The sequence below is a fragment of the Helicoverpa armigera genome, chromosome 11, assembly GCF_030705265.1.
Source record: "Helicoverpa armigera isolate CAAS_96S chromosome 11, ASM3070526v1, whole genome shotgun sequence".
NCBI classification, from domain to species: Eukaryota; Metazoa; Arthropoda; class Insecta; order Lepidoptera; family Noctuidae; genus Helicoverpa; species Helicoverpa armigera.
In genome coordinates, this window is record NC_087130.1 from 7,493,816 (window position 1) to 7,515,216 (window position 21,401).

Consider the following 21,401-nt stretch of genomic DNA (forward strand, 5'->3'; position numbering starts at 1 on the left):
TAGTTATTTTCGAGTATCCACAATTAAGCTGGTAACACGATAATAAAATTGTTAGTTTATAACATAAGTAAATGCCAAGTTCCAATAACTTTTGGGTTTTAATTTTAATCCACATTTTTACCATTTGTCACGTTTGGGTGACATTAAAAAGAACCATTTTTGAAGTAAGGTCCACTTTATTCTAATACCCTGCCTACCTGTATCTCGACAAAACATCTAGAAAGAGAAAAAAAAAACTGTCCAAAGGAGAGCTTTACTATAGATTTTATGATGTGATTAGATGGTTACTACTTATATCTTGTGATTTATAATACCGGTCTTCATGGTGCATCTCGTAATTGGATAACAACTACATTTTTAACAGATTACAGAGTAACTATAATTTTCAAGATCAGTTTCAAATTAAGCCATAGATTTCAATTCAGAGAAATACATAGAAGTATCGACTTAAATAAACTGTCCAGCACTATGCAATAGACTTTTCCTAATACATAGGTTTATTTAAAAAAAAACTTATAGAAACATATTGGAACGTTGTTCAAATTGTTGTAGGAATTCACATTTTGCCAAGAAACGAAAACTTTTGCGCTGCATTTTATTTTCATGAAATCATAATACGTATGTATGTGGTTAAGGATGATTTGGATTTCCTCTGCACTGAATTTTGATATTCATTTGCGTAATATGTGACGCAACAAACTAGGCAAAATATTTACGAAATATTAAAGTGTTGCAGACCAGCTCGGCGCCATATTATCATTTTATTGGCAAACTTCAAGAAAGCCACAGATATTTATTATATCAATAGAATCGGCTTATTTATAAGGAACCGCGCAATAGGCGCTTAAATATAAAATAAATCGTTCTCAGCTAAAATGGATATGTACGTACAACAAACATTTATACTTTAAATAGGGCACTAAGTTGTCACAATCCAGACAGGCGAACATTGGAATTCATCGCGAATGCAACAACGATATAAATTCCGAGTGGGCCGTTCGCCCTGGGCTCGCAATCTATGCTGAAAGCCAATACAAGTTCCCCATAGTGAAGCCAATGAATTTAGTTGTCATGGCGCCGACAAAGGGAGCTTACACTTGCGGTAACTGCGGCCGAACCGTGCGGTATCGCCCAACTGCGATAAACGTGAAATGAAGCCAGGTGCCGCTAGCCCAACTATCTCCCATGTGTCTGAAGATGCAGATATTATACGACTACCAGGAACGTGTATTTATTATCTGCAAGCGAGCTCGGTACAAGACAAGTTACAAGCTCGCGATATGCTATTAAAAACTGCTAAGAAAATTACTAAAGAATTTGCATCCGGTTGAAATAAATTAATTGGATATCATATCGGGATGTTTATTCAGACGCTTAAAATATACACATCGTAAGATGATTTCATATTCCTAGCAATATTGAACAAATAAGTGAGTAGGTCCGAGGTACTTCCATCCGAGTTTTTACCCGAGTCCGTAAACTTCTTTCCTAGCCTAGATAAAAAGTATTTATAATATTAGCAGGTCTTCTAAGTATGAGAGAAATTAATAGATACAATAGTAAATACCTAGGTGTACACATGGGTAAACACGAGTTACTTTCAGTGCACTAGTACGAGAAGTAGTGATGAACTCCAGATAACTCGACATTAAACGTGCACACTTAATTACCTTTCATTTATAATTAATTATTTACGCAGGTACACGTAACCAGATAAACAAATGACGATACTGATCGTAACATTGTATATTGTGTCATTTACCTACTAGAAATAATTGCACCAAGAATCTAATATAAAGAGATTGTATAAGGACACCTAAAAAAAAGAAGAAGGGAAAAGGCTCGGAGGACGATGATGAATATAATATGTATAAAGCAACGCCTAGAAAACGAAAACATATTATTTTAAGCAATGGCTGCCATGCCAATCAGGGTAACTCTTTCAAAAAATCCCGCAGCCCAACAAAACTCTACTTAGGCCTAAGTACTGGCTTTCTCATCTTTTCAAGGGGTGTCTTCTTTTCGTAAAAGGCAATTAAAATATCAATTACTTGTTAATGCTAATAGGAGTGTCCACAACAATAAAGTAGTACCTACTATTCTGTAAAAGCATGACTAATAAGGAAACTGTATTCGGTAAGATTACTTATACCTTATCTAAGCAATATGCAAATACTGAACTGAATTAGGAACGCAGCCAATCAAGATAGTAAGTTACAAGACAATGCTACTAAAGTGTGAATTCCTTAACTGTCTACACGGCTACAGGATTTGTTTCTGAATTGTAAAGAGGTACTTCCAATTAGGGTGTTAAACGACCGATTCTTGTAGTCCTAAATTATTACATGTTTAACAAATAGCATGAACCTAAAATGTATGAATAATGAAGTTTATTTCCATAAATCCAGTACCGAATTTTAGGCATGAAGTTGCAATGAAATATATTTTAGCATTAAATGAACATAATAAGATCAGGTTATTCTAACTTTATAAGTAATTATAGTTTTTGGTTGCTGCACTAATCAAAATGTCTCGTGAAACCCAGAATTAAGTACTACAGCTCAAATTCACCGACAACATAAACGTCAACTTTTTTTAACGAAAAATAAAAGCAAAGAAAACAATTGTTAAAAGAAAAGTGGACGTTATTGTTAACGGCGAACTTGGGCCAAAAATATGTACGAATTAAACGAAAATTTTGAAACTGTTAGTAAAGTAACGCTATAAACGTTTTTATCTGTTACGCTGTAGTAGATGTAAATCCTTATAAGGCCGGCTGTGCAGTTGCGCGGAATGCGTGCGAACCGGTCGCATGCGCACGCAAGCACCCCAACACTCTTTCATGGTGCCACAGTAACTGCGACTAGGCTCTGGAATGTGCGCCTGCCATTATAGAACACTGCACTAGGATCTGTTAAGCTTGTCTAGCTTTGAATAGAACTTTGTGTGATTGTGAATGGGGCAATAATATTCATGCGTTATAAGTTGTCCGAATAGCGTTAGTATGTACAGTCGATCAAAAATGTTATCTGCCATACTCCGTTAGAAAAGTGAATCTAATTGTTATTAAATCTCACACGGCAGATTATCATCATATGCTAAAATATGTGCTTATGTGCATATTCATCAATTTACGGAATCTTCAGGTAAAGACTTCTTACCTAACTCCGAAAGAGGTAAATTAGCACGAGGAAAACTATATCCCGCCAGTGATCAAATACGGCATAAACATAAATTAGTCTTCAGAATTGAAATAGACTACAATTAAAAGCTGAAATCATAGTTTGTTTAAGGAAAACCAAAACGTTTCGGTGACTTCAGATGAGACCTGGATTTTCCTTTTAAAACCAAGAACATAAAAACATTTTTATACAGGCATAATCTACAGGAAACTAAATATATCCCATATCATTTGACTGTATGAAAGTTGGTTAAAAATAAATGTATGCGTAATGCGAAATTATTCCGCTTTGCACATATCCAGAGCAAGATAAAAAGCAAGTACAATTTGTTGATAATAAGTATCGGTGAAAACATAAATTATGTTGATACGATTGACTTTGTGAACTTCTGCATACTTCAATAATAAATTGTCTGTTTATCTCGGTGCATTTCGCAACTGCACAACGAAGGTTTGCCTAGAAACAGACATTTTTTGTTCTAGAATCAAGCTTCGAAGTGATAAGTAAGTAGACTTTCAAAGTTAGAACAAGAATGTTACCGAGAGCAGCAGTAATTTTTTCACCTGACCTCAAAAGATGTAATGACGAGACACATCAAAACTGTTGGCATAATTATGATGAAATTCAAATATACAATAAAACATACATAACTCCTAAATAGAAAATTATCCTCTGAAAATAAAAAGTTTTTCTGCCAAAGATGGTTAAGTCATTACGAAAAGCCTGTAAACCAGAGTGGTGTTTGTATCAATGTATTTTTATCCTCAGAATAACAAAAAGTATATTCAGCATGTATTTTTGGAGGCATACCGTCGCGCCAATCCTACGCTTTTGGCGTAGATTGCACGATAATTTGGACGTCATTGGTGCAAATGGGTGCAACATAGACATTAGACATCTCACTTCAACTATTGTTTATTAGGTATGCCCGTTTCTAAACGTCAACTATTTTACCTTGTGTAATGCTGATAGAATTGTGAAATTCCTGAAATTCTTGGCAAATACCACTGTTCTAAGTGTCTGTAGCTAATCGTCTGTCACGTGCCTTCATTAGGTATGTTGTTAAAAATCGGAGAATGTTTTCAGTTGAAGAGCTGCTGCACACAGATATAGCTCGGTCCGGGTAAGGACTATAAACTATAATTACAGTCCCTTACCTGTTGTAAGTCTGGGTACCTAAAATTTACGTTACTTACTTTATGCCAGACACAATCTATTCTCTCCTAATAGTATCAGAATAAATAAATATTCAAGCAGGGCGGTACCAGCAGTAACTTGATCCATACCACCTCTGTTGCAACGAAATTCTCTTTACATAAATTGGTTCCGCGTCAAATATGGACTAAACGGTTAGATAGGGCTGGCCGTGTCCGGTTCGTCTAGATCTTGCGGGGTGACTTATAGACCAGACTGCAGTCGGTACGGCACGGTAATGCATGTGCCGGCGCCGCCGGTAAACGATGTCGTCCACGATTTATGCCCCGCAGAGCCCATGAACCCTCTCACGATCCCGAAAACTGGAGGAATGTGAACCGCTAGAGGAAACAATATGTCCTGAATAATGTTTGATGCGAGTCACGATTGTAACGTTTGTTATAGCGATATGATATGTGGCCACGTCGCTGTGATACAGTTGCACCGTGCTTTGTGAAAATCTAGCGCTGGGCTGCACGAAAATGTTGTTCAGTTATCTTTGCTTCTGCGCATACATCGCAAGCTGGGGCTACCGTTATTTATAGGTTAGGTTGCTTTCCCCTAGCAGTTGCTTGCTTTTTATTGCGATGGTCATGGTTTTTAAATATAATGTATAATTAGAATTACTCGTATTATTCTGTTTATAAAATATATTGTTTTATTATGCCTTTCCAATGACTTTCCTTTTTAAAATAATGCATAATATCATTATCTTGTTACATAGCCTTGTTTACGAATATATCAGGCATAACATTTAAAATATCCACTGCTTTTATTAAGGTAATCTTATAATAATGTTTATTCAAAGTGGCGTGATTTATACCTATTGTTTTGGTAATGCATCTTAATAGTTTTGCTTGTGTATACAATTACTTATTTACAGAAAGTGGACATTATAAACTGTAATTTATTTATAAGTATACTGGCTTTCGTTCTTGCTTTCGGCAGAAGAGCAGCCATCAAGAGAATCCACAAAAACCACATACAAATACAGCTAAATATCTTTAAAATACGTTTTGTACCATAAACCGCAACAAACTAATACATAAAACTACCTACATTCATGAATTGAATGATTGTCTCGCAAAGGAGATCGAAGTACATACAATTTAAATGGGCGAATAACGTTGCAATACGTTCAGCAATAAATCCTGAAGCCATTCAGTGCATTGATGACGACACTAATTTGTACAATATAAAGGGTTTAAATCGGTGCCTGGTCATCGACCTCTACTTGTTTGTGAGTGGGCGGGCGGCGGCGCGTGCGCATTTCGCGCGTGACCTTCAACGACATTCGACGGAAAATAGAATTAGATCCTAAATGTAGCTGAACGCCTGGACTAATAAATAACAAGATTTTTCATTTGAGACATAAACATTTAAGAATGGCAGAATAAGTTTTTTTTAATAATCTTTCTTGTCGTCAGTTCAATTGCCAACTGAATTTAAGAGCTTTCTTTTTAATTTATGGAAAAACACTATGATAGCAAGGGATATTCTGCAAAAGTACCACTCATCGACAGACCAAATTATCCCACGTATAAAAACTGACTACGTCGTCGCAGCAACTGACTAAATTGCTACGCCGACAGTCACACAAACGGAAAAACAAATCGTAGCAAATTAGATCTACATTTCAGTACCTTGTTAGTAAACACAACATCGAAACCAAAATCATCAAGTTTTGTTGAAATAAAGCGAGCTGCAGTGTGGCGGCGCGTCTGTGTTACAACCAACATATCAAGACCTGCGACAAAGTACGGAACTTGTAAAATATACAGAGTTCAACGTGTGAGATAGGTCCAGTGATTGCAAGTAGCGCCACTATGAGGGGTCAAGATATAATGGACGAGATGCACATTGTGACGCGACACAGCGCAGCGTGACGACCACCACCGTGACAAACAACGACATTACTCGACACACTTACCTTCTACATGCTTATAAATAGTAAGTAAAAATGTAATATGGAGTTCCTACTTTATGAGTTATTAAAGTACTTACAAATCTCACTAATCTAGGTTAGTTCAAACAGATTTATCTACAGAGCGAATTCGGCAGAATTGGGTCTCACAAGAGATACTGACTTTTGGTCACCCTCTAACCAAAGGAGTGAGAAAATATCTTACAACAGTTTTCCAATGCCCTGCCCATATGTAAATAGACAGAATATATTTTTTCTACTAAATATTTCAACTCGTTGAATCATCGTCATCATGATCACATAACTCGAACCCTTTAGAACTTTATCTTTCTTTTGAACGTATAATAAATCAAATATGATGATGAAACATAACCAAAGAAATATGGTAGCTACTTAAACGGCCATAGCAGAAGCTAAGAAAATCTTTTGCTATGGCTATTTATTAGGTAGCTATCACATTTCTTTGTTATTTTTTTTTACAAAATACTCGATACACTTAAAACTTTGACCTACAGGGTGTAAATTTGAACTTAAAGAAAGTGCCATATTTTAAAGGGCAAGGGAAAAGTTACTGATTTGATTAGGTGCTCATTAACGCAGTCACTGGTTAATTGTGGATAAAAATACATTGATTGACAGTCACAGTGAGTCACATTGGCAGCGGTGTTTGAGTCTGTCCCGCAGACAACCGTCTCACTAGTTTTCTATTTGTTACCTCGTGTATCACTAGGCATAGTGTGAGACTAGTTGTTTAAGTATTGATAGATTTAGAATGTGAGATAAACGGATTTCTTTATGAGACCTATATCAAACCTTAAACCATTACTCAGGAGAGTTCTGGAACCAATGTATTCATATATACCCTTATGTAAAATGTACGTAGTTAGTTTTAAAGGCGTAGCAGATTAATTTACCTCAAAGCAAAAGCCAGACTGCGCATCGCATTCATAAAGAAAATTCTTACTTGAATATGTATAAGTATCAAAGTGTGTCAGTATTGTCGTAAATATCAAACAATAGGGTATTTATTTTTATGCGATTGTGAAATCTTGAATTGAAAACGTGGAGTTTCTTTACAATATGATTGCAAATATGCCTATTACGTGAATTTGAATCAGAAAGATTTTTCATGTGTTTGTGTCGGGCGTCTGTGTTTTTGCTGTAACCGGTATTTGAAGTAACATTTTAATATTTTTGTCCTCGAATTGATTATGATTTGACTTTTCCAGACGTAAATCGCCCAGAGCCAAGATCGAACCAGAAGTCCTACCTAGCATTCAATATTTTATCATGATCGAGATCCTAAGATCTTTTCCCGGTCCAGTTATTGTATAGCAGGCTTAAATCTTACAAATATGGTAGTCAATAGCAACACTATCATGTTAGATCGTAATTAAGTGCTATCAGCATGCGCAATCAACTCGCAGACCACCTCGAGCCACGAACTAAATGTCACCACAGATAATTTGGACGTTTATGGCAATAACGAGTGCCCTGATACCGGAGGTAGCCACGAGCCACCCAGTTAAACGTGCCCATATACAGATACACTTCCAAAGAAATACAGTAGGTAACAAGTGAATGCGACAAGTGCATAATAAAAGCAGGTACATTTACATAAAAAACGTAAACGCAACATCAATAAGATATATTTTTAAAAAGCCTTGAGACAGTTATAAAAGGAGATTACAATGTTTTTAATCTTTTACGATGAACTCGATACGATTGTTGAAAGATAAGTTTGATTTCGCGAAATAAACGAGTATTGAGTACAATGATTTAACAATCGATAAGTAAGTGTAAACCGAAATAAAATTACTTGTCGTCCTTTTCGGCATATTTACATTGTCAAACAGCATGTTCCCATACTAAGGCTTTATAAGGTTTGTCCTATGAATTAATTATTGGAACTTTAACTATCTTAAATATCTACTTGAAACTATTCCCGCATTCCGATACTAAATTCTAAAGCAAAATATCCAACGTACTCCGCAACCAGCATATGCAAACATTTCTGCAGAAACCGACGGAATGCGGGCGATTAAAATGCATCCTAATACAAGTTCCATTTCACCGTATTTTACATTTCCTGGTAGATACATCTAGGCCTCCTATCGGGACCTGTTAGGGACTGGCTTTCTCTCAGAATAATAAGACCTTATCGCGACTGGAAGCAAGGTAACATCTTGTCGTGTTTTGTGCTCAAAGGTCGGATGGGGTCCCAGGGTCGAGTGTGCACCATTTTGCTAATGAGTGCCTCTACCAGATAACACGAGATCAACTTAGTACTGCTTGTTGTTTTGAGCACCGTCAAGTGTTGTCTGTGCTAATTAAGTGCTTTTAGATATATCTCACGTTTTCCTTGTGTTTCAAGATTACTATTTAGCAAAGTTATTGCATTAGACTTGGTTTGTTTATTCGGTTTGTACGGACTTGCGTGCACTTGTTAATAACACATACCTAAGTATTCAATACAAGTTTGATGTTTCTTCAAGTCCAGTGTTAGTCAATGTTTCAAACAAGGCAATCATATTCGGCAAATAGTTTTCATATTCAGACAATAGGGCCATTATTGAATCTGGTCCAAATAAAAAAAAACACAAATATTTAAATCTTACGCAATTATGCAATGATAACTAATCACCTCAAAATAACAACTGCAATTTATTGCATTTTTAACACACGGCTTTCATCATACTGTTTAAGTTATTGCTTAATCTCGGTATGATAAACAAATGCTAGACAGATGTTTATAAAATTGGTTGTTATGGCAACGAGCTAGCTATTAGGTACATGGTGATTAGTGATTATGCATTCTAATTATAGTTGCTATCAAAAAAGCCATCAAACGTAATAGATTTATTTTGTCCATTATTATCTTTTTCTGGGAATAGGACCTCGCGTATCGCGCACCCGTGTTTATCGTTTCAAATGTGGAATTTAATCTTAAAAAATCTCAGTCATCAGTTATCTTTTATTCAAACAAAAATACCTGGGCCATTAATTATAGTTACCATATTAATAAATTGATCATATTTTCTAAATTACTTGTACCATTTCTCTTCATTAACTAAATATATGTAATTATATTCGGTTATCATTAAGACTCGTTAGTGTGATCACCAATGAAAAGGCGCCTTCAATGTTTGTTAGTAAACAAACATTTTATGTATCTTTGTGACGTTTATTTATCTTAAACCTTATCATTTCTATTTATTACACTACAAAAATAAAAATACAATTTAATTAAAGCCGTAGATGTACGTAATATAAACAGTTTTATTAATTCTAGCTATCTACTTTAATTTACCTACAAAACATATTTAAATTGTTGTTTTTTTGTGTTTGTGTTAGTAATGCAACATAATTTTTTAATTAATTTAGAAAGCGGAAAACATCATACAGTGTGGGTTTTTCTTGGAGCGATTTTCCAAATTTCCCCCTCGTTAGACAAAATAGTGCTTTCACCAAACTACTGTGTACATATTTGCCTTGCTTACAAAGTACATATGTACTGACAAATACATACACGTAATTAACTTCGACAATACTTCAATACATGTATTTATTTATAGATAGAGATATCATTCAAATTGTGTTTCCCAATTATTTGACTTACAATTGTTTACGCAAAATCGGGATTTTTTTCCTGCCATTCTCGTTGAAATGTTTATGCGGTAAAATAAATATAATGAAATCAAGAGGTCACACGTTCTATAATTAATGATACAATCGAATCATGTGCTAATTATAATTATTTACCAAAACTCTTGTGTAATAAGTTGTAAACATAGATATCTCGCAGCACGTACCTCCTACCTGATACACAAAACATTAAAAGAAGTTGATAGAAAATTCTCAAATTGTTACGTATGTTAATGAGAAGTTATTTTTGTGTTTACGAGATTCAATAATTAGTAAAACAAACCAAAAAAGCTCACCCGTAGATCCATCTCATGACAAATCACTCACACATGCACAATCGTCATCACAATAAGTCGATATTAGTAAATAAGTACACCACTTGAGTATGTGAGCGTGCACGACCGATAGCTGGTGTCCGTGGTGCGCGGGAGTGAGGCGCGCGGCAGGATGCAGTCTGACGTGCGCGCGCGCTACACCCGAGGATCTAGGGAAGGAAATGCGCCCTCCGACACCGCCCCCCGCGCCCCGCAAACAATAAATATACCATTTGTATTGATTCCAAACATTTACATTGTCAACAGTTAGACTGTTGGACCTCAGTTCGTCGACCATTAGGTCCGGCATGCTCGCATCCACCCACAATGAGTGTACAATAGACGGACAGATCTACTAACACTGTCCTACAATCCAGGATACATGTTAGGAATGTTGTAAACAAGTCGCGCCACACGAGCGCGCACTCTCTCCAGTTATCGCGCTGGGGTTAACGATTTTCGCATGGAAAAGTACTAGTATGATTACGCCTGCCTGTGGCAAATAAAACAATGTCACATTTATCTACAAATAGTGGGTCGCACGATGCAGGGCGGCTGCGCCCGAGTAGGCACGTACGGCGGGCGGTACCGCGCATGCGCGAAAATTTGGCACAAGCTTTTTACATGCATCTAAAATTGACTGACACCGATTTATTGACGGTTAATAACATGTATGAGATGCAGTCTGGAAAGTTTATCCAACGTCAGAATTCTTGAGGACTTTAAAAATAAATCCCTTGGATGAATCAGATCACGTTTACGAAACACGGGGTCTGCTTGCATGCATGTATAATCTCGTGATTAATCTCAAAGTGCATTCACTTTCTGTGTACAGCTCTAATAGTAAATAGATAACTATGATGATTAATATTTAGTGTCTACTAAATAATGACGATTATGTAGGTGTAAGTAATTTTAATTAACTCATAATGCAACAAAGTTAGACCCTTTAAGAAAACAAGCGCTCATTGAACGTGACTCCAACAAGATAATAGTTGCGAAATAGTTTTCATCTCGTTTTAAGATTTTAATACAAAACATATAAAAAGTGGACCTTTCTCTACACTTGAAGCAAAACTATAACCGATCGATACTTATCTGTTATCTGAAGAGGCAAACGTAATAGTAAACAATAATAAAATTACCTACAACCTCTAGGATCACCTTAGAGCGCGTCAGTTTGATAACCAATATGTGTCATTCTATAGAGTGATGATGCAAAGGCAAATACACAGAGTACACAGATAAACTAATCTTTAAGTAGGTATCATTGTTTGAAAAGTTTTTCAGAAAATAATGCGTGTAATTTTGGTGTCTCAATATTTGATCCTAGTCTAGGTGATGCAGTTATTAGCGTCTGAGATAAACAAAAATAACAAATCTAGGAACGCTGTCTGCCCCACCTAAGATCGAAGATCGAAGATCGAGAAGTCAAACTGTTTCTTAAAAAAAAAATGGAATCAGGCGTTACTTTGCGGAAATCCATGACATGTTTATTGTTGGCTAAATATTTTCCTAATATCTAAACTGTTTCTTGCCCATAAGTTATTTTTCAGATCTGTAACGTGTACCTGTATATAAGAATTCTAGAAACAAATTGAATCCTACGTTAATTCGAAGAACAATCGTGCAGCCTGTTGCTATCTGCCCCGAGTCCTGCGTCTGCGCAAATATTATTGCTGAATAAACAGCTCAAGACAAGTTATCAGGACGGTGTGAAGTGAAATACTGTGTAAAGCTAGACATTGTTGATGTTAAGCACGTGAGGACGAGAAAAATAAGAAGAAAAAAAGTAAAAAAACCACATTGGTCTTAAAATTCGCTGCTTGATAAAATACTTGAGCATGAAAAATTGTAGACAATGCAGAAAGTTTGTATATAAACTTACAAAATATACCATTGCTAAAAGTCACTCTAGATAGAACGCGTAATTTGTGAAACTACTGAATGAATGCCGTAGTCATAGAGAAAACGTAGCTGTAACTGCTTGGTCGCAGTAAGTAACAGAAAAGTTTGCTTTACAAAATTATATGCCTTCATCAGACTACCATTTAATCGTACCTAACAATGAGAATAATTCAATAACAAAAAGGCCGCAACAAAATATGAGCGACTGAAATAAAGTTGCATCGGCCGACATTCGAACTTGAGAAGTGCGGTTGACCACACGCCTCCTGCTAACGCGCTACGATACTCGATACCTCTTCGCATTGTCTGTTCTGTTGCAATGCGCATGTTACTACAAATACTAATTAAACTAAGAATCTTAAGGTATTAGATATGAGTCATAATTCTAAAACTGGCACTCGGTATCTTAGCAGAAATAAGTAATTAAATTATTCATTCTCTGAATCATATCATTATCATTCGTACCAAATATACAGACCTTCAAGAAGTGAATCTTCTTATGTAGGTAATAATCATAAACACAGGGCTTTTCTTGAATCTATGATTTGAAAGACATAAGAGTCCCTTCTCTTTAAAGGGGAGAGAGACTTTGAGTAAAAGCAATTTTCCTTTACCAACTTCTAAGATAGATTAATTTGGATTAGGGCACAAACGTACCTATAGCATAGATATCATAAAGGCTGTTTATAACTTCAGGATAACTGCCATTATCCATTGAAGGTTAATAAAGTGTAATCTGAGTAAGCAATATAATTCAGTAACACTAGTACTCAATGAGAATCTAGGCGGGAGAGACCGTGACCCATATTCTTTGACACGAGACCTTATTTCTGACAGATGACCTTGAGAAGCGCTAGTTTGTGATTTGTGAAGGACAGGAAAATCATGATTGACCCATTTATTACAGTGGAACTAGGAACTAGTAAATAAGAAATCATTTACTTAAAAGAATAGATAAGTAATTCAATAGAATATGTAATTTGTTTAATGACCTCTAACGCAGTTTTATTACATCCTGTGTTTTTCACGAAATTGTGCATTTTCCCCGGGTCAAATTTGTCCGATCAGTTGCTTAGTTACCTTCTTAATTGCATCCCAAGAACATAATTTGTCCAGAGTCCAGTCCAGAAACGCTTGCCGTGCCGTTGTCTCTGCTCATCGTGATTGTTGATTCAATAGAATGCACTGAGCTCGGCCGAACAAAGCTTTGTTGATGTTGCAGTGAGCAAATTATCTTAAGTGTCCACTCGTTAGTACTATTTAGGTATTTAGCCCACAGCCCTACAGTGAAGTATATTGCGTTGTGCTTGATAAGATTTCAGCAAAGAGGCCATGTAGCTTTGAAACTTTTTTTAATTGTGTTTATTGTGTTCGAGATTCAATTTCATAGAAACAGAACCCTTAGCAGTGGTCTATGGTCACCACAGGATCAAAGAAAGCGCGATTTTTTTAGTTATATCTAGGTAATTAAATTACGAGACTTAATTAGTATTTATTTCTATATTTGTGTGTAAGTTGAAGTGTATTAGCATCTGGTAATATTCCACACGAGATATTGATTGATATTATTATTGAACTAACTGTCCCGAGTAAATAACATGTTAGATACTTATGCGGTTATTTACATAAGCATTTCGTAATAGTCTCGTGCGATAGTGACCCTAGTTCTGTATCACTAATAATTACTATTCACTATTCTTTGAATATAGTAACATCCCTCCTTTTCGTGATAGAAAATGCCAATTATGCAATGATTGCGTCAACAAATGATAAAGCACAATGTAATAAGACAATAATCCGTCCATATGTAATGAGACAATAATCTTATGTTGCTATCGATCGTAAGTATTTATCAAGTAATGTTGCATAATCTTCTAGCTACGCAGTATATAAAGAAAGTGTAATAAAACTTCCTACTTTTTGCTGTTTTAGGGAGAAAACTAATTCAAACATAACTTATCGTTATTCTTTAAAGTTCTGCCTGAACACCTCTTTTAATTCGCAATGCAATAAGTTGCTTTTTAGCAACCGCATATAAGAACAGATACAAGTCGTTTTAAGAATACTTGGAACACTACTTCTGTCTGTCAGCCTAAAAACATCTGCCTTCTCTACACAACTATCTTGCCACCACAAGCAGCTACAAAGATCCAAGATAGCAGTGGAAGTTTCACAACCATCAGTCTTTTACATAACCCAGAGCAGTGATCCTTCTCTCCGCAGTGGAGATAACGCTCAGCTGATCGGCATACTTGGCAAGCCTTGGTACAATTAGTGCCAAGGTACGCACTTCCTAATTTCCTAGCTGTAAACATTAGGCGAGCCCATCTCGTGTTCCAGTTTCAATTGAGAAAATGGGTATTTAGCAACTGGCAACCCTTAAAATGGGAAAAATATTTTATGGAAATTCTCGCATTTAGGGGCTTGGAAAAGCAATTATAATACAAAATGTTGAACAATCGAACGATCCTATCGTACATTTTTCAATCACGTGTTTCACAGACTAATTTAATTTTAACTTGAAACTGAAAGATGTGTGCACGAGTATTGAATTGATGGACAGTTGAAAAGATGGCAGCATACCTGAAAAAATCCTCATGCCGCTTTGAAATACCTGGTTCTCCCCTGTTTGTCATTTCATTAAAGTTTAAGCGACTACTCGACGAAGTAATTTTGTGTGAAAGTAGGTACCTATACGATGTGAGTTTAGTTATTTTAGTTTTTAGGATTATATAAGATATTTCAATTTTATGCTGCGTAAAATCTTACAATCGCTCTTTTACTTACAAAGGAAAAACGTCAAGAGTGAGCGTCATCAAAATACAGCACACGTAGTGGATACTGGGCAGCACATGCGTCGCAGGGCAGGATTTAACAACAAAAAAATAAGCACGCAAATGCAAAAATCTTATCTTTTTTGGAAACAGTCCAATAACGAAATAAATTATTTTGTCTGGCCCGTGGTTATTTTTAAAACGTCCACAATTAACATAAAATGTTTCTTTTGAACGCTCATACAAACTGTCACCGGAATAGCAGTTAAGGTCGTCTATTTTTATAACAGCTTCTATTTTATTATAGATACGTTATCATTACATCTGTCAACAAGTATTGCAAATCTTAATGTACTTGTTCTGAAGAACTACTACTCTCAGCTAGTACATTTCTTTGCTTCATATAATGTTACTCTGATATTTATTATACCTATGTTGAAAAATATAAAAGCTAAGCTATAAGTAAAGCAATCTTATTAAAGCTACTATTATGAACTACTTAACAAAACATTAATTAAAGTGTATGGGACTTGGGTCTCTTTCAAGAATCATAATATGGCTACTACTAGCGACATCTATACGCAACGCAGGAAAATTATGTTACGTTCTTAGATTTCAAAAATGTTGCATTTTAATTTTCCCAGATTTTTACCGTCTTGCCAAAAAGGAGAATATTCTCAATTCGGATGTTTGTACTTTTTTAGGGAGTAATTTTGTGGATTTGTCATTATTGAAGATTTAACTTACCTGTCCGGTCTATCATGGTTGGACATCGGTCCGGTATCCAATTTCAAAGTAAATATTTAGTAAATCTATGCCACTAGTAACAATGACTTAGTCTTATCTTAGAACTTCTCCTTTAATATTGAGCGGCAGTCTCTTACAAACTACTTAGTTGTTTTCTCGGCCTCACAATCAAGTCCCAAGATAAGACAGTACCTAAGTAGCTCCCCAGTTTCCACTAATAACCCCAAAGTTTCAATTCTATAACTTTACAACGGATTGGAGAAACACCCGCCTAGATAATATTTGTACAGGAAAGCCGCTGCGAGCATTCTAAATAGCATATAAACCAAATGGCCATGCACTTGAGCCGACTATAATTGAATCTGTCGATAAACGTCGTAAATAACCATTGCCTGCCTACTCCGCATACCATCAAGTAAAGGTAAAATAAATCATATGATGGTATACTTGAACTAGGCAATGTAAGATGGTATGATTCACGATCTTCTTAAAACATGATACACTATTTTGGGTTGACTGATTTGTGAGTTTGCGACGTCCTGGATAAATATTCATATTGAGGAGCATAACCATAGTTAACAGTTAACTCAGAGAGCTCTAATCTAAAAACGAATATCATCTTTACAAAGCTGGTGAAATAAAATCAAAGCGTCAGTGCCCGCATTTGACAATTTAGAAAAGATCCCCAATAAAACTTGATTGCTTAACTTTAGACTACATTGTGGGCGAGACGCAATTACATGTGAACTGATTAAGTTTAGATTATTTGAAGATCATAAACTTTTATGAGATTCCGACAGCGCTGGGGAGTCTAAGAGACTGTCGCCAGACAGATGAAATGATTTAACGTTTAGATAGTTTCGTTAAACCTTACCCAGACGACTAGACGGTCAACACACTCGCTATATGCTCTCATAAATTAAATTTTCTTCTTTGTTGAAGAAGTAAAATGCTATAGTTTTACGGCTAGTCGTAAACTGACTGTGTAACATAGACTAAAGTCATCAAATCTGAACAGGCATTCTGAACAAAAGTCTTTTATTGATTTCGATATTCTTTTACAGGCAATAACCTCATTGAAGGGAGATGGTTCTACTTAAGCTTCAAGCAGTAGCTTCTTAGCGTTTCATGATGGTCAAAGGTCAAAGCTAGCAGTCCACGTCCAACCAACCAAGTGAAAATCGAAGTAAATTAGGTTGAGATTGAAGTACGACAACCCTGATAGAGTGTCGACCCCGGCTTATAACAACTTAATTTCCTCTTAAGCGGACAGCCAATCGTTACGAATTTTCTGTGTTTTCACGTTTTTTTAAAGAAATTGAATGTTCTTAATAACCACATACAGGCTCACAGTTTCGAGATAAATTAGACACAAGAAACCAAAAAAAATCTTTTATATTTATTAATTCATATGCAATCACAATACAACACATCTCTAGCAAATTATTCTGCATCAAAGACATGCCAGCGCACAATATTAATTTATTGCCATTAAATTGGCGGGCGGACATCGTGGAGTCCATTGCCCACGCTAGCACAGTGACGGTTAAACTCAACCCCGTTCATTTAACTGTTATTTATGATCAGACCCTATTTAACCTCAGTTTTGTAGCCTCTTTGATTCAAGAGAAGCAGTAGATGTAATGTAGATACTTACATATGTCCTGGATTTTTGCAGCAACTAGGTACGATGACTTAAGTTTAACTGGTCCACTACTGGACATAATTGTTATATTTCGACAAGTAGACTGTCCTACGGTAAAAGTAGAGGCTTGGAAACAAAAGTAGGAAGGGTCTCTTTTCTACAGCTGCTCCAAACATTCGCATATAAATTAGTAGGCTTCCTTGAAAGGTTAAAGGTAGGGTATGTAAAAGAGTTTCATTGATATGACAAAAATGTGATTGAGTGACTTAGGTACCTTTATTTTGTATAAATCGGACAATCTTTCAGTAAAAACGAATAGATACCTAGCTCATCATAAAACTTAAAAAAAACAAATTGATCGAAAATATATCGCAAGCAAGTTTCAAACCTACTAAAGTTGTGCCACGGTATGTTAGACAGATTTCGCTTATAATTTAGTTAAAATTTGTCCTTTCATTGTCTAATATATAAAAGTTATAGCCATCTCTCAAGTTTTGTTTACTTGACCTATGCCAAGAGTTCAAGGTCATGGCCTCGATACTTTTGCTATTTATTTCAATGAGAGTGTCTGACTGAGTTATATGATGGACTGCATTCACAGACTTGCTTATTAATAGTTGATCAATTGATAAGACAGGATGGAGACGTAGTTATTTAATTTCCACAACATTGCTACAAACCTGAGAGTCACGCCGGCGTGATGACAATGCTGTTAGATGCCACTGTTCAGTAAAACCGAGTACACATCACCATAACACTTCACCTTCAGTCTAGGATGTTCGGAATGGGATCGCGATGGCTACGACGAAAGCGAAAGTGCATCGGTTTATTATTGTTACCCGGTGTTTACATGTGTGGCCGCGCGGCGTGAGCCGTCGACTGGCGGTAAGGACGCGGGAAGGTCGCCGGCCATTGCGGCGCATGCGCGGTCATGCCCATAAAGCCGCCAAACGCTGCCAATTTTCTGACCTCTGGCAATCTTTCGACAGTTCCATCGTAGTGAGCTCTGCATGTTGTTATTCAGGTAAAGGTAGAATTACGCCGATAGCCACGAATGACTAGAGTATGGTGTGTCGTAAGCAAACCCTCGTTAGGTCAGTAGCTCAGTGATAAGTCACCAGTGTTTCGGTCAGGGGCCCGATTCTCGAAAGTTAATAATGTCAAAATTTAATAGAAATCGAATCGCAATTATGATCGCAATAGCAATTTTAACCATAGGTATCGGGCATTCTGCTACTATTATAAGATAGGTAGGATTCGATTGGTTTGCGATTGGTCTGCTAATTTGGTGATTTTGGTATATACGGTTGTTTGCTCTACAATCATATTGCAATCGTAAATCATTTGCAGACAAAATGATTCATTATTGAATGACAGAAAAGGATAAAAACGTTTATTTCAAAGAAACATAGCGGAATGCCACATACGCTTCAATCGTAATTAAGTCGTGATTGGATCGCAGTCGAATGTGAATCGTATGCCGCTTAAGCAAAATTAGGAGAATCGGGCCCCTGAAATTATAAGGGCAAGGGCAATCCGACACCAAAAGAAATTCGGTGCAGGGACGACGTATAGGTAGGTACCTACACCACGTGCTGTCCGATGCACGGGAGTATCAATCACCAACTAAGTACCAGACACTGAACTACTCTGTGAAAGTTACTTAAAATTCACAATCTCAAAACCTGTGAAAGCCTATTTTATATAAAAAAAATTTGAGAATCATCATTCATGATTCTACATTGTGGGAAAGTTTGAAATAAATGGATAGCCGAAAAGAGCCAATGTTCTCTATACATTATAATATGATAATAGCACTACTACATGTCAAAAACAGTGAAATATTACATTAAATATCATCATACCTACTCAAAAAGCATGATTTGTTCAATTAGCGCCCAAAGCGCCATCTAGTATTAGTAACCAACTCCATGACTAACCTTATTTTTCACGGCCCGTACCGGGATAAATAACCTCTGTAACTCGGTAATAATGTACTAAGTTTCCCAACATTGAAATAACTCTCAATTTTTCAGTAGTTTCGGAGCCTTTAGTGTACAAATAATGCCGGGACTTGAAATGCGAGTAATATTTAGTGGCGGATCTACCGTAGTGGACCTGGTCACTGGGCGGATCTACCATAGAGGACACTGTGTCCACTGTGTGCATGACCAGTTCAGATACTTGTGACGTCACACTTTTTTCTTCTTATCTTCTTATCATGTGTGTAGTACTGGTACTTCAGTACTTCCCATGGAGAATAAAATGACTAGCGGATATGTCATAGCCCAAAATCGTTTAAGAAAGTAGTGCGCCAAAATGCGGGTGTTCAGGGGACGAGGGACGTTACGAGCTCCACCCTGTAAGGGTTTTTTTAAAACCCGCCCATTATTATTTATTTATTAAAATAAGAATTACCAGTCAATCAACACAAATCTTTGGCAGATTGATAACTGACAAGGAACCGGAATGCCTCTTTAATTTTTGTAACTGATCTCGCCACAGTACATTACTTGACCCAGTACTTGAAATCGCCTGACCGACCTACCTACCTACCTTATGGCACTTGTCATCTCCGCTATCTTTCCTTCCTATGTAAAGTTATTCTTGCATTTATGTAACATTATAAAACAGTGTTTACTAGTGCTAATATCGATTATAATCGCTATATTATACACCGAATAGACAGGTATACAGTAGGAGTTTATAATTTTGATAAAGACTTCAGGATGCAAGATTATCTAAAAAAAAATGATGGTATAATTTTAGAGAACGTTGTAGAGCGAAAAGCCTTAGATCCACTTATCCAATTAAAAAAAAAGACCAAAAACAACGGCCAACATTGCCAGTGTAAAAAATATAGTATTTTAGGTATAGAGAATATAAGTTTTTCTTTATTATCCCTTGACTACATCGATATACTTCACTTTTACATCAAAGCAGCCAGCACAGCACTGATTCATAGGAGCCAATAAAGATGCAGTATAGCTAAATAGCTAGGCAAAGTTGGCCGAAGTAAGCCGAAGTGCATTCCTTGTATTCTCCTAACCTCAATAAAATTATTACACAATAATATTGACCGTCTAGGGAGTACCTTACTCAGACCAACATCCCAAATCAGAATTCAGAATCGGTAGTAAACAAAGATTCTTTTTTCTACAACGTTACAACTAAAAAATATATTTCCTTAAGATAGTTGTAGCTATAGGTATATTTTATTTTTATTGTAAATATTACTAATCGAATTGCATTTCAATAAATGCACAAAACGTCTTGTTATAAAATGCTTAAATAAATAATCTTCAAATACGAAAGAGCGAAATTATGAATCATGACACAATGTGAGGTGGGACTCTTTGACCGACTTCCCAAAAAGAAAGAGGCTCTCAATTCGTCGGATCGGAATATTTTATTTTTTGGAAGACTGCCCCTAAAAAGAACTCCCATTTTCGTTGGTAAATTTTGATAAAATGACAACATCGAATAGTAGGAGCTGGAAGGTTGAATAAAATCTACATTTTTGCTTCCAAATAATAAGCGGTGAACCAGTATAGGGATAAAGGTTTTGATTATAGACTTACTTGCTCTAAGTAGGAAATGCGTATAAAAAAACTTACATATTGTAGCATATGCATGTAGCTACAGCATAAAACTTTAGAATGTTTTTAGTACCTCCGCCTACGTTAGGAAAGTATAGAAATCCATAACGACTGATTACGTTGTGGATAGGTACTTATTCCACATGTTATATGATGAGATTTACCTACGAATCTTTTACAGATAGGTACTAGATACTTTTTATATAACACTCATTGTCGGAGTCACGGTCCATGTCTCTATTTGATATACATAGATACGACACTGAGACTGCACACAGATCAAGACGTACCTATCTAGTTTTAGCTTGTGGCAAATAGAGGAATGGATATATAACATTGTCTATTCAACACAATGCACCCATATACGTATAGCGTAGCAATGCGTGCGCGATACCGTAACGGGTAGGTACTTCACTCGCTCGTCACAATACGGAGCCCTAGACACAATGAAGTTTGCGGGAGCAGCCCG

General features: G+C 36.2%; 1 protein-coding gene across 2 annotated transcripts in view; it reads right to left on the reverse strand.

Annotated features, from left to right (window-relative positions):
* Positions 1-18,314, reverse strand: part of LOC110380341 (glycogen-binding subunit 76A) — a 43,586-nt gene extending 25,272 nt beyond the window's left edge. The window contains exon 1 of one of the 2 annotated variants that reach the window (XM_021340294.3): positions 18,014-18,314. Coding sequence is in view for 1 of the 2 variants with exons in the window: in XM_021340293.3 (XP_021195968.3) it covers positions 10,242-10,253 (12 nt within the window). In the remaining variant the exon portion in view is untranslated. Of the gene's footprint in view, positions 1-10,241; positions 10,578-18,013 lie in introns of those variants that run through there. The other variant, XM_021340293.3, reaches the window with a different exon arrangement.
* Positions 18,315-21,401: the final 3,087 nt, after the last annotated feature.